The sequence below is a fragment of the Gossypium hirsutum genome, chromosome D13 (genome assembly GCF_007990345.1).
Source record: "Gossypium hirsutum isolate 1008001.06 chromosome D13, Gossypium_hirsutum_v2.1, whole genome shotgun sequence".
Lineage (NCBI taxonomy): Eukaryota > Viridiplantae > Streptophyta > Magnoliopsida > Malvales > Malvaceae > Gossypium > Gossypium hirsutum.
The window spans coordinates 32,546,195-32,558,732 of record NC_053449.1 but is presented as its reverse complement, the minus strand read 5'-3'; the positions used below and the strand labels follow the sequence as shown (position 1 = coordinate 32,558,732).

Below are 12,538 nucleotides of genomic sequence, written 5' to 3'. Positions count from 1 at the left end.
TAATTTAATTCTATTTCCAACACATTATGTACATGGTTGTTGTACACATAATGAGGTTAGCATATGAATTCAAATAAATATATGGTTTACCGATATTATATTATAATTAATGTAATTATAATTTTCGATTTAAAATATTATTATATTTATTTTAATTCATAAATAAAAAACCCTAAAAAATAAATAATAAGGATATAAGTATCCTGTTTTTCTTTGTTTTGGTCTAGCAGCCGTCAAAGAAAATTCACTCTCAAAACTGTTTTGGGGATTTCTTCCATTCGTAGTCAACTGGGTGGATCACGTAGAGGTCGGAGTCTCGATAGATTGCGGTTTAGTTCGACTGTAGATCAGACTACACATTGTTGAGAAGTTGTTGTCTACTCAGAACAGCATTAGGTAATTTCGTAACCCTTTTCACTCCTTTTCACCCCGATTCGTTCCTCACGCATGGATCCGTGGTTAGGGTCACTGATTATTAAATTTTTCCGCTGCGCCGTAGGGGTGCCGGTGATCCAACAGGGTCCATCATCTACACCAACACAAGAATAGGCATCGATCGCTACACCACCCTTCAGTCAGTATAAGTTGACTTACTTGACTTATTTTGATGCTTTCACTAACCTTGTCATTTTTATACAAGCACCACATATTGCACTACATTTGTTTGTTTCTACATCATCTCCAAGTATTATTTTTGGACCACCACCTCCCTCCCAGCATATTACACGTCAATGCCATTGACGCTTCAGACGATGATGACGCATAGGCCGACTATGTTTGGGGAATTGACTGGAAATCCAATTATTCTATCATCGGTTTATGGTACACAATATGGTTATACGTCTATGTCGATGGTGTCACAAATAGCTCTGGGATCATTGTTCTACCAAGGTGGACCATCTTCGCAACCACCTGTTTGTAGAATGGAGGACAGATGATGGCAACAGAAGAGAACTTCGCAATCAACCATGGATGAAGGTGAAAAAGATGAGAGGTCGAGACCACAACATGTACCTAAGGGTAAAGGTGACAATGAAGATGAAGGCTGGTATACAGCTTGCACGAAGAAGAAATCTGGCTCGCAACCAACAACCACCATGTTGTGGCATACATTCTACTTAACGATATGAATGATTTTTTTTGTACTTCTCATGTAAATTTTAGTTGTTTAGCCAATTTATAGTATCCTGTTAGTGTGGACATGACAGCAATTTATGCCCTGGGTTCCTACAAAACTCATATAACCTTGGTTGGTTTGTGTTCTCCTAAATATCCATGTTGTCACATATTCGAGTAGATGTCGGTCAACTTTTTGGTTTGATATGCAATGAATTATTGGGTAACAAATTGAATGGAGCGCTCGGTATCAGTGGCCACATACTTTTATTTGGGGCTGGTGGGAATCCGTATCTCCACACATTTTACATGTGTTGGAGTTTGTACACTTCATCCACAAAGCTCATGTGATCTAAACGTACGGAGGAACATGTTGCAATTGCATAAACATATGGAAAGAAAAGTGCATCAAATCTCCCACAATCATAGGTCCGTTATCTCCCACAAATCTCCCATAGAGTTGTAATTATATATGAACAAAAAAAAATCGAACCTTACTTGATGCATTTACGTGTTTGCTCCTAATTATGCCTAATGAAATGCCTAGCAAACTTCCTCTTCTTGCAATTTTTCTTGCAATCTTGTTTGCTTGAAGTTGCCTTATGGCACTCAATGCTGAAAGCCATCCTTTTATAGAGCCAGGGTGAGTGGCAATTTATTTAGAAAATTTTTTGGGGATATCTTACAGGTGAGTGGGATGTTTGCACGCGTTGAAATTGGTAAAAGGAAAATGCTCCATGTAGAACGCGTGTTCAGTGATATGTCAAAAATATTAACTCAAAATGCGTCTAGCTAGAAGAGTTTTCATTGCAATTTTAGAAAAATGCACTGAAAGCGCGTTCAGCTAGACACATTTTTAGTTGACATGGCATGAAAACGCATCCAACTGGACATGCTTTCAGTGCATCTTTCTGACATTGCACTAAAAATGCGCCCTACATGTAGCGTTTTCCCACTGACAAATCCAACTCCTACAAATTTCCCACTCACCCATCAAATATCCCGGGATTCTCGGGATAATATTTTCTGAAAAATTCTAATCGGCCTTAACTTGCAGTAAACTACGGGTGATCAAAACTCAGTTTCATTTGAAAAAAAATCAATAATAAAAAATTAAAAAAAGAGTTAATCGAATCGAGTAGTTTGAGTTTCAATTTTAATTGAATGAAATTTTACAATTCGAATATACGATTGGTGTAAATACGATTGTTGTAAATACCCTTTTGGTACCTGTCATTTTTAGAAATTACACCAAATTGGGCTTTAATTAATTTCAAAATATTAAAAATACTATAAACTTTATAACTCAAAAAATTATAAAAAGTTTCGAAAGAATATATAAAAATTTTAAAAGCATAAAAAATCCTAATCCCTTAACCTTTAACCCATAAACCATAAAACACTTAACATTAGAAAACCCTAGCCAAAAGCCCTTAACAAAAATTTAAACCACAAGCCTAAAACAATAAAATAACCCTAGGCCATGATGAGAGAAGGAAAATGCTTCCAGCTGGACATATTTTTATTTTTTTGGCCTAATTCAGTAAATTTTCTAAAAAATTGGTATTTTTAGGAATTTTACCCTTATTTAAGAGTACTTTAATCTTTTTATTTCAAACAAAAATCAATAAAATATGCATATGATAGGATTTGAAACCACACCAATCAAATTGGTACAATTTTAAATTTACCACTCAACTAAAATTTCATTTTGGTATATTTTATACTTTTTTTATTTTAATATTCACAATTTATTATTTCTATCAGTTCTATATCTATACTATTATTTAAGCTCCTGATTGAGTTGGTGTCACAAGTCAAACGAAAGCAACTCGTTTATACTATTATTTAAACTCCTAACTGGGTTTATATCATGAGTCAATCGGGCACCAACTCGATTAGGGAAATTACACAAATGCCCTTCTATAATTAAAATAAGTTATATTATTCGAGGGTATTTTAGTCTTTTCATTTTAACAAAAACCAATAAAATTATGCACATGATGGGATCTAAACCTACACCAATTGAATTAGTAAAACCTTAAATTTACAAGTCAACCAAAGCTTCATTTTAATATAATTTATACATTTTTTATTTTAATATGCATAATTCATTATCTCCCTAAGTTGCATATATTAGGGGGGAATGATACGAGTCACAAAAGCCCAACTCAAGCTTAAGAACGTGATGGGCTCAAATTACCACAAGGCCCAATAACGAGGTCAAAGGCCAGGCAAATGCGTATGAAACTAAATGGAACTGTTCAAGACTTCATTAGCAAGGCCTTAGATGCGTATACAAAGGAAAAAGAAAATCAAGATTCACTTTCTTGTTTTCAAGAAAATCAAGAAACCAAATCTTGGTCCAATTTTGCTGTTTTGAGTGATTTCAAGAATTAAGAAAATCAAGATTTCAAATCTTGAAAATCTTGGTCCAAGAAATTGAATCTTGCAGCTAAGGCGCATTGGATCTCAGTTACGAGTATCAATGAACCAATTCGGGAGAGAACGGATTACAAGCCTAAGTTCTTGAAGATACGACCCAATAAGATGTTCCAAGCCAAACCAAGAAGTTTAAATTTGACTTAGTTGAAAATCAGGCCAAATTGTCAAAGTGGCCCAATTTGTAAAATTTTAATTATTTAAATACTTAGTTTTAATTTTTGACTTTATGAATAAATTTCTATGTAAAATTCAGTCCAAGAGGCCCATTTAAAGGCCATGGATGAAATTCCCTTGAAAGGCAACAATTAGGGTTTTTTTAGTTTTCCTAGTAGGGATAGGAAAGTAGTTAGGAGGCCTATATATATGGCTTGGCCGGCCACCCTTATAGATGATATATTGAATTCAGATTTTTTTTGTGGAGTGAAAACTCTCTTTGAGTTTCTCCAAGAATTTTCTCTTGAGTTTTCTTTAGAAGTAGTTTTAACAATCTTTTTGATTGTGAGAGCCATCTTCAACCTTCTTCTTGCCGTGTTTTTACATTGGAGGGAAGATTAGAGCAGTTTGAAGGGAGTTGTGAAATCTTTCTTGATTTCAAGGCTTCTTAGGACTTCATCCATATTTTTGTTGTTTGTTCTTTTTTAATTATTTTTGTTTGTGTCGAATTGTTGATTAACTTGGTTTAATTGTTCTTGTTGCGTTTCCAGCCATTCCAAACTTCAAGGATCTGTTTTGCAACATTCTTTGGCATCAAGAAACGTTCTTTATTCATCCTTTCTTGCCGCCCAAGTACCATTCTATTTCAATTTGGTTTTCTTGGTCTTTTAAGTTTAATTTTCTGTTTTTTGTTTTCGTTTCAGATCTAAGTGTCGATAGTTTTCGCAGGACTTTTCCCGTGACTTGACAACTCGATCTTGGTCTGCATACAACCCTCTATCAAATGTGCACCAATTGGATTGGTAAAAACTTAAATTTACCACTCAACCAAAACTTCATCTTGATAAGTTCTATACATTTTTTTTAATAGCACAATTTATGATCTCCATCAATTGTATATATTAATAATTTTGTTAATTGAGTTGATGTCACAAGTCAACTCGACACTAACTCACAATTGATGACAACGCTATGATAAATAATCGTAGTGCATTTATTATTGTTAATATGATGAATTTAAGTGTTTAAATTTTGTTTTACTCACAATTAAATCATTTTTTATTTTAATATCTTACATATTTCTTGTGTTATTATGATTAATTAGTTTCAAACCATACATTTCATTATTTATTGTATGTTATTTTTAAGCACACATCTGTGTTCAAAATCCATAGTTTCCACAGACATACGCGTGTGATAGGATTTCTAGTATAAATAAAATTGTTAATTGTATCAATAATGTTGTTAGTTGAATTGGTGCCACAAATCAACTCGACACTAACTAATAATTGATGACAAATTCATGATAAATAGTTGTAATGCATTTACTATTGTTAATATAATGTATTTATGTGTTTATATTTTGTTATAATTATAATTTAATCTAGTTTTTTATTTTAATATTATACATATTTCATGTGTTAATATTAATTAGTTTCAAACCATACATTTTATTACTTATTGAATGTTATATATATAACTAAATATGTGGTTTCATTATTTTAATATTGAATTTTATTATTAATTAGTTTAATGTGTTATATACATTTCATTAATTAGTTTCAAATCCGTTCTAAATATGTGGCTTCCACACATAAGAGCGTGTAATAATATTTCTAGTATATATATAACTAAAGACACTTTTATAATTTTTCGTACGATTTATATATTAACAATCCAGCTGATATACTTATCAATTATTTATACTTATCATGCATGTACTTTTTTGAATTAGCCCGATTTTATCACATCAATATAAAATATTGTCAATATGTATTGTAAGGCCTAATATTTGCTCGGCCCAATAGATAATAAAAAAACCAAACACCACAGTTTGTTAAACAGTCTAATTAACAGAAGCCCAAACTTAACACCTGGCCCAATAAATTAAATTAGCACGGCCCAAAATTACTACCCAAAATCAAGCCCAAACAACTAGCCTAAACCAGAAGCCAGAAACCCTAGCAGCAAGGGTTCCCAGCGCCGCAGTAGAAGCACCTCTTCACCCTCCCTCCGCATGTGACGAGACTCTGTATGCGCGCGCCCTCGTCTCTGTACACGCCACGTCCCCCGCCGTACGCCAGGCCTGCAAACAGAATGAAAACAACGAGCAAAGAGCAAACCAATGGGGGTTTTCTATTTTATTTTTGTTTTTACTTTTGATTCGATTTTTCGGGTTCTTTGTCGAATACAGATATAAGAACCAAAAAACGCCTGTAAAAATTTACGCATTCAATATACAAAGATTGAGAATACAAAAAAATCGAAGAGAGGAAGGTGATTTTCTGGGTTTTTATTCTTTTCTATTTTCTTGGCTGGAATTGATTCTTTTCTTTGCTTTCTTTTTCTTGTTTTTATGTTCATCAATCTTTGTTTAAAAGAAAAACAATAAAAAGGAAAGAAAAATGTGTACCTCACGATTGGACCTTTCGCTCTTCCTCCGTTGTCATCGGAGTTTAGGGCAAGGTTCAGGGAGCCTTCGAAGGAGGCGATGAACCGTCGAGCGGCGCAGAGGGAGAGAGTGCTTAGGTTTTTTTTTTCTTTCAAATGGTAGATTAGGTTAGTTTAGGTTTTGTTTTTTCATTTTAGGCAGATTATTAAAACGACGTCATTTGATGTTGAGACCCGCGCGGTGACCCGACCTTAGGGCAGGATCCGCGCACTTACGTTCGCCGTTTTGCGATGTTTCAATTTGATTTTATCCAGTTTATTTTAATTTGCACCGCATATTTTATTTTGATTTCATTTTGGTCCAAGATCAAACGGTATCATTTTCTATGTTTGATTTTGACTGTTCTAAATTGTTACGTTAAATTGCTATAATAGTCCTTGTGATTTTCAACGATTCTCAACGTGGACATTTGCTCATTTATTTCAAATCAACCCTTAAAATTTTGTTTGAATGCAAAGCAGATCCATTTTCCTTAAATTAAGTGTTCTATTATTATTAATTTCATTTGTTGTTATTATATTTAGTAGTCTTTATATATATTAATTAACCTAATTTTTCTATAAATTTCTTATTATGTATTATTATTTTATACATCTATTACTTAATTTTATAAATATTTTTATGTATGTTGTAGAAGTTACCTTATTGTAATTTATATATACCTTTTTGTTTTGGTTCACGTATGCATAAATGTATATAATTAACTTCAAATTATTTTTTAGTAATACTTCATATTTTTATATATGTGTATATATAGTATTTTAAGTATACATACATAAATATAATTATATGTTATTAATTTCAAATCTTTTTATCTATAGAAACCTTATTCCTTGTAAAGTTGTTATTTTATTTATTTAACTTTTATATATTCTCACTATATATATACTATTATTTATACAAAATTTTGTTTTTATTAATTAAAATGTAGGCATTGATTTTGGGTTATTTGCTGATTTTATTCCTTTTATCTTTCATGAAAATTTATTCAAACCCTTTATTTATTTTCTAGTCCAACTATCAAAATTGTATCAAATGTTCATATTATTTATTGTTATTTATTGTTATTATTATTATTTTATTCGTATTGTCTCGAAGTTTTCTATATCGATTTTTTAATTTTTTTAGGCTGCGCAATTATTAATGTGGGTGTTTATAACATGATCAAAGAATGTTTGTATTAGCATATTACTTGTTTGCTTGCTTCTAGTATAAATTTAGCTCGCTATTTATCTATTTTATATATTGCTTTTCAATTATATCGTTTGTAAGAATTAAAATTCATTAAGGCGTTATAATCATTTTATTTCTTAATTCCTGAAAGCTCGATGTTCATAAGTTCTCGAAAGAATCGGGCATTAACTTACTAGGCTTCGATTCTTCTCGATGAATTTAGATAATCAAGTGTCTAATTTATTAAAATCATTTAATTTTAAAACTAAACATTTATAATTTCAAAATGTCGTATCCTAACTTACTGGATGTGATATTTTGTTATCCTGATTTTTTTAAGGCAATGTTTGATGCTTTATAATTTCAAAATGTCGCATCCTAACTTACTGGATGTGATATTTTGTTATCCTGATTTTTTTAAAGGCAATGTTTGATGCTTAAGAACTTCGAGAAATTGAACCCTAACTCATTGGATTCTGATCTCTCAATTGACTTAAACAATCAAGTAACTTTCTCTAAATATGATTTTCTTAAAAAAGAACACACATTTAATTTCAAAGATTGAATCGTAACACTCTAACTCACTGAGTGTGACAATTTATTTCTTTAAAATAAATGCGTCTTATCATTCAATCTAGTTTGTTCAAATTTTCTCATCAAGGATCGTACTTTTAAAATCTTTTCAAAATTTCAACTCTAAGACATAAAACGATCAATTTGGTACCAATTTTGGGCGTTACGAGGGTGCTAACCCTTCCTCGTGCGTAAGCGACTCCCGAATCTATTTTCTCAAAATTTCGTGGACCAAATTCATTTTTTTAACGGTGAACCGGTCACACCTTAATAAAAGATCGGTGGCGACTCCCATTTTATTTTCAAAGTCGATCCCTTTTTTCCAAATGGTTTCGACATGTATAACGATTGAAATTTTTTTACATCAAATTTTATTTCATTCTAGATTTGATTTGCATGATATAAATAAATGGAGCATAAAATAGGATGGTTAGATTATTAAAATATTAATCATAGGAATTGTTATGAAAGTGAGTAAATTCACTTTATATATAGGGTATACATATATACAAGGGTAGCTAGAAATTTTGTAGGGATTAAAACTAAATTATAAATTCTTGAAAGGATTAAAATCTAATTTGATCATTGTATGAACTTAAAATTTTACAATTTTTAAAAGGGTTAAACTATAAATTTACCATTTTGGGGGGTTTGGTGCTTCCTATATATTCCCACACAAAAATCCAATGTTTTGATAATTAGACTAGTGGTCGAACCAATTAAATAATTGATTCCCTGTTTAATTGGTTCAACTAGTTTGATTGTCAATTCAACAATAATTGAAAAATTCATTAAAAATTATAAAAATAATTAAAAATTAGAAATATATTAAAAATTATAAAATCGATTCAACTATCGGCTTTTTGTCTTAGTTTTTTTTATTTTTATTTTATCAATTCCAAGCGGTTTGCTCGAAAACTAATTTAATCCCTATGTTCGGACTGGTATACCAAACAATTCCTGATCCAACCAATCTTATTCAAATATCACTACAAAAATCTACTTGTATTGTTGTAAAACTAAGTTTTAGCACTTGTACAACTTTTTGTACAGTTTATTTGCTTAATCTAATGGTTAAGTTTTTCATGTTCTATTTACATAGGTCATAAATGGTAAATTTTGAATTTCAACTAATTTTTTCATCTAAATAAACTTTCAATAACTAAGTAGAAATTAAGGAAAATATATATTTTCAATTGATTTAATAAAAAAATTGAAGAATTAAAAATTTACATTAATAACAATTCCAGTTAATTTGATAAAATCTATCAATTAGTTTGTTAAAACATAAATTATAGAGAAAGTTATTCACATGGGTAAAATTAATTTAATTGTACACTAATAAATTGGTCCTATACTATGTCCTTTTTCCACTTAAATACTAAGAAAATTTTCCCATTTGAGTACATTGTACATGTAGAATTGCATCATTAAACATTTCAGTACCTCAAATTACCAAAAAAAGAATAAAAAATAATCTGGTTAGATCTTTCAATGCCCTTCCAATGATAAAATCGCCTAAAGGTTGAAAGATAAAATCGCCTTGTAAGAATTTCAACAGTTTTTCAAGTTTCATGGCAATTTTCTACTGCTAACTTCATGACATTTTTGGGCATCTTCCTAATATTTTCAGCTTCTAGTGTGATAACCTGGTTAGATCTTTCAATGTCCTTCCAATGATATGTTATGGGTTCAAAATTAAAATTTCATATCTAAATCTCGTGAAAATTCATATAAAACCTTTTTTTTTTTCCGATTCTCTCATTTATTATATGAACTTTTAAATATAATTCAAAATTCAATAATCAAGTATCTAAAACTATAAAACACAAGGGAAAAATTACACAAATTAAATATAAATTGTATATCTCACTAAATTAAATTACACAAATTAAATATAAATTGTATATCTCATTAAATTTCCCTACACTTAAACTATGCTTGTCCCAAGCATAACAAAACTAAAACCTAAACAGAACACATTACGGTATGCTGACTCATGCAACTATGCACTTAAACAACAAATTAAATTATTAAAAGACACTTAAGCTGTTTAAGTTTATAAGCTTCAAAATAAAAAGTTTTGATGTATTGTTTAGACAAACTCGAGCTGCTCAAGCTAGATATCGAGTTAATTATCTTACCTTAATTTATGTGTGTATATACTAAGTTTTGCTGATAATAAATATTAACCATTCATTCAGATAATTTTCCTATACATATGTATTTGTGTATATAAAATCATGCATTTATAAAGTAATAAAACACTGTCCAATACAACCAAGCATTTGGTTTAAATGATTGATACATGATCAAAACAAAAAGAATAAGAAACAAAGAATGAGTAACAAACAGTTACATGTTAATTTTAATATTAATTATTTCAAATGATCTTTTATTAAATTCATATAAGAATTTGAGTAAATTATAGTATCATATATTATGATTTGAGTAAATTCATATAAGAATATTGATTATTAAGAATTTTATTAAATTATATATTTTAATTTTAATATATTTAATAATAATTATGTTAATTTATATTTTATAGTATCATATATTATGATTTGAGTAAATTCATATAAGAATATTGATTATTAAGAATTTTATTAAATTATATATTTTAATTATAATATATTTAATAATAATTATGTTTAAATATGATTAAATTATTTATTATTGATATTAATAATCTTATTAAAATTTAAATAACAATAACAATAATCATTTACCAAAACAAATTTATGCTAAGGGTATTCTAGTCATTTTAGTTTTTTCCATTATGCTATTACACCTCTATTCCATTCAACCAAACACAAGATTACTATTACGCCTCTATTCTATTACATTCAACCAAACAGTTGATTTGCTATTACACCTCTATTCCAATACACCTCTAATCCATTACACCTCTAATCCAATACACCTCTAATCCAATACAGCGAACCAAATGTGCCCTTAATGCATTGGCACAAAGAACTATAACAATGATGAGGTTGTAAAGCACGAATAAAAGTTTAGAATGGCATAATGGTCTCAGGAAGTCCACAAATTATTTAGAATTAAGAAAAAGTTAAATAGTAATAAGCAAAGCAATCTTGGTTTCATATGTCTACTAGCAATTATTCATGCATGACATTAGCACTGTTCACCGACGTTAAAGGAAATTGGGAGTTTGGGGACCAATCCATCGCTAAATTATTTCCCAGGTAAATATATTTAAAAAAAATTCATATATTCATGTATTTAGTATATGGTCTAAAAATATAAAATTGGTTCAAAAAGTTTTGCTCTTGAAATCAATAGCTTCCCCGAAGAAAGAACAACCTAATGAAAATAACAGAACTCCCATCGTCAGTAAACAAAACAAGTACTAAAACCTTCCAAAAGAAAAAAAAAAGAACCCATATAAAAAAAGAGAGCTTAAAAATCAGCGAAGGACCTGGAGAAATGATGAGCTAAATGATGAAAAGTTGATGAGATGCGGTAGAGAGCTGAACGGTGAAGAGTTGATGAACTGAACGGTGGAGAGTACTATTCTCTCAAATGAGCGGCTTTAGCAGTAGGACGAAAGGGAAAAAGGGGGGAGTAGAAGTTAAAGGCTCTCCGTATGATATTTTTGTTAAAACATTGGTTATAATTTCAGTTTATTTTTTAAGGTAATTTTAATTTTTAATAGTGATAATTTTAAATATTTTATAAATTTATTTAAAATTAGTTAACTATATCTATTTGTTCTAAAACTTCCTTACAAAAAATATTTATCATTATTTAACAAGAATTTTTATTTATATTTTATATTTTTCAAAATATTAAAATATGCTTAGTCTCTATACATTTTATACATTTTAAATTTAATTTTTTAATTTTTATTTTTAAGAATTTAGTCTTTATACTTTTAATATTTAAAATTTTAAGTACAACGGTAACATCATTAAAATTTTTTAATTAAATTTAAGGATGTGGTATTTTGAAATTAAAAAAAATACTAGGCTAAATTTCTTAAAATAAAAATAAAGAAACTAAATTTTAAAAAAAATATAGGTCGTTAGTACATCTTTCAATCTTTTAAAATATAATTTAATTAATTATATCCATCACACGTCCATTGGAAAAATATTATTACTATGTATAATTTCAATCTTTGTCACGAAAATGTCCAACACTATTTATAATCTCAATCAGGCACAATAATTTCTCTTCATTTATAAAATTATTTTCTAAAAAATAATTTAATTAATTAATTCATTAATTAAATTAGTCACAAATCCGTCATAAAATTCAGTTACTATTTATAATGTTAATATTTCTAATGGAATCTTCGTCACAAGTCTATCACTAAATTCCGTCACAATGAATAGTTGAGTCTGAAAAGTTATTTTTTGTCGTTGTCACTATTCTGTCACTGAAAACCTAAAACAGTGATAGAAACTTGCGATGGAAAACTTTTTTGTCACTGTTAGTTAGGTCAATGTCTAGTAGTGAATGTTTTAGTTTGTATTTTTATAAAAATATTATTTTGACTCCTTTTAAATGGTTGGTGGTTGAATTCGACCTTTTTTTTAAGTTAAGAATTAAATTTAGTTAAAAAAAGGGGTTAAATTAGTAATAGATATAAAAATTAAA

General features: G+C 29.3%; 1 protein-coding gene across 1 annotated transcript; it reads right to left on the bottom strand.

Moving 5' to 3' along the window:
* Positions 1 to 5,486: 5,486 nt before the first annotated feature.
* On the bottom strand, positions 5,487 to 11,264 carry LOC121224952 (uncharacterized). The gene is made up of 3 exons (XM_041108605.1): positions 11,240 to 11,264; positions 6,128 to 6,254; positions 5,487 to 5,800 (listed from the first exon to the last, which is right to left on the bottom strand). Exons 1-3 carry the CDS (start codon positions 11,262 to 11,264, stop codon positions 5,650 to 5,652), a joined length of 303 nt encoding a protein of 100 aa, XP_040964539.1. The 3' UTR covers positions 5,487 to 5,649.
* Positions 11,265 to 12,538: the final 1,274 nt, after the last annotated feature.

Bases quoted from the DNA above. Each gene is read 5' to 3' on its own strand.
- LOC121224952 (XM_041108605.1), bottom strand. From the start codon at position 11,264: ATGGGAGTTCTGTTATTTTCATTAG. The intron at 6,255-11,239 runs GTTGTTCTTTCT...ACCATTTGAAAG, and splicing joins AGTTCTGTTATTTTCATTAG to AAAAAAAAAACCTAAGCACT. The intron at 5,801-6,127 runs GTACACATTTTT...TTCTGTTTGCAG, and splicing joins GCGAAAGGTCCAATCGTGAG to GCCTGGCGTACGGCGGGGGA.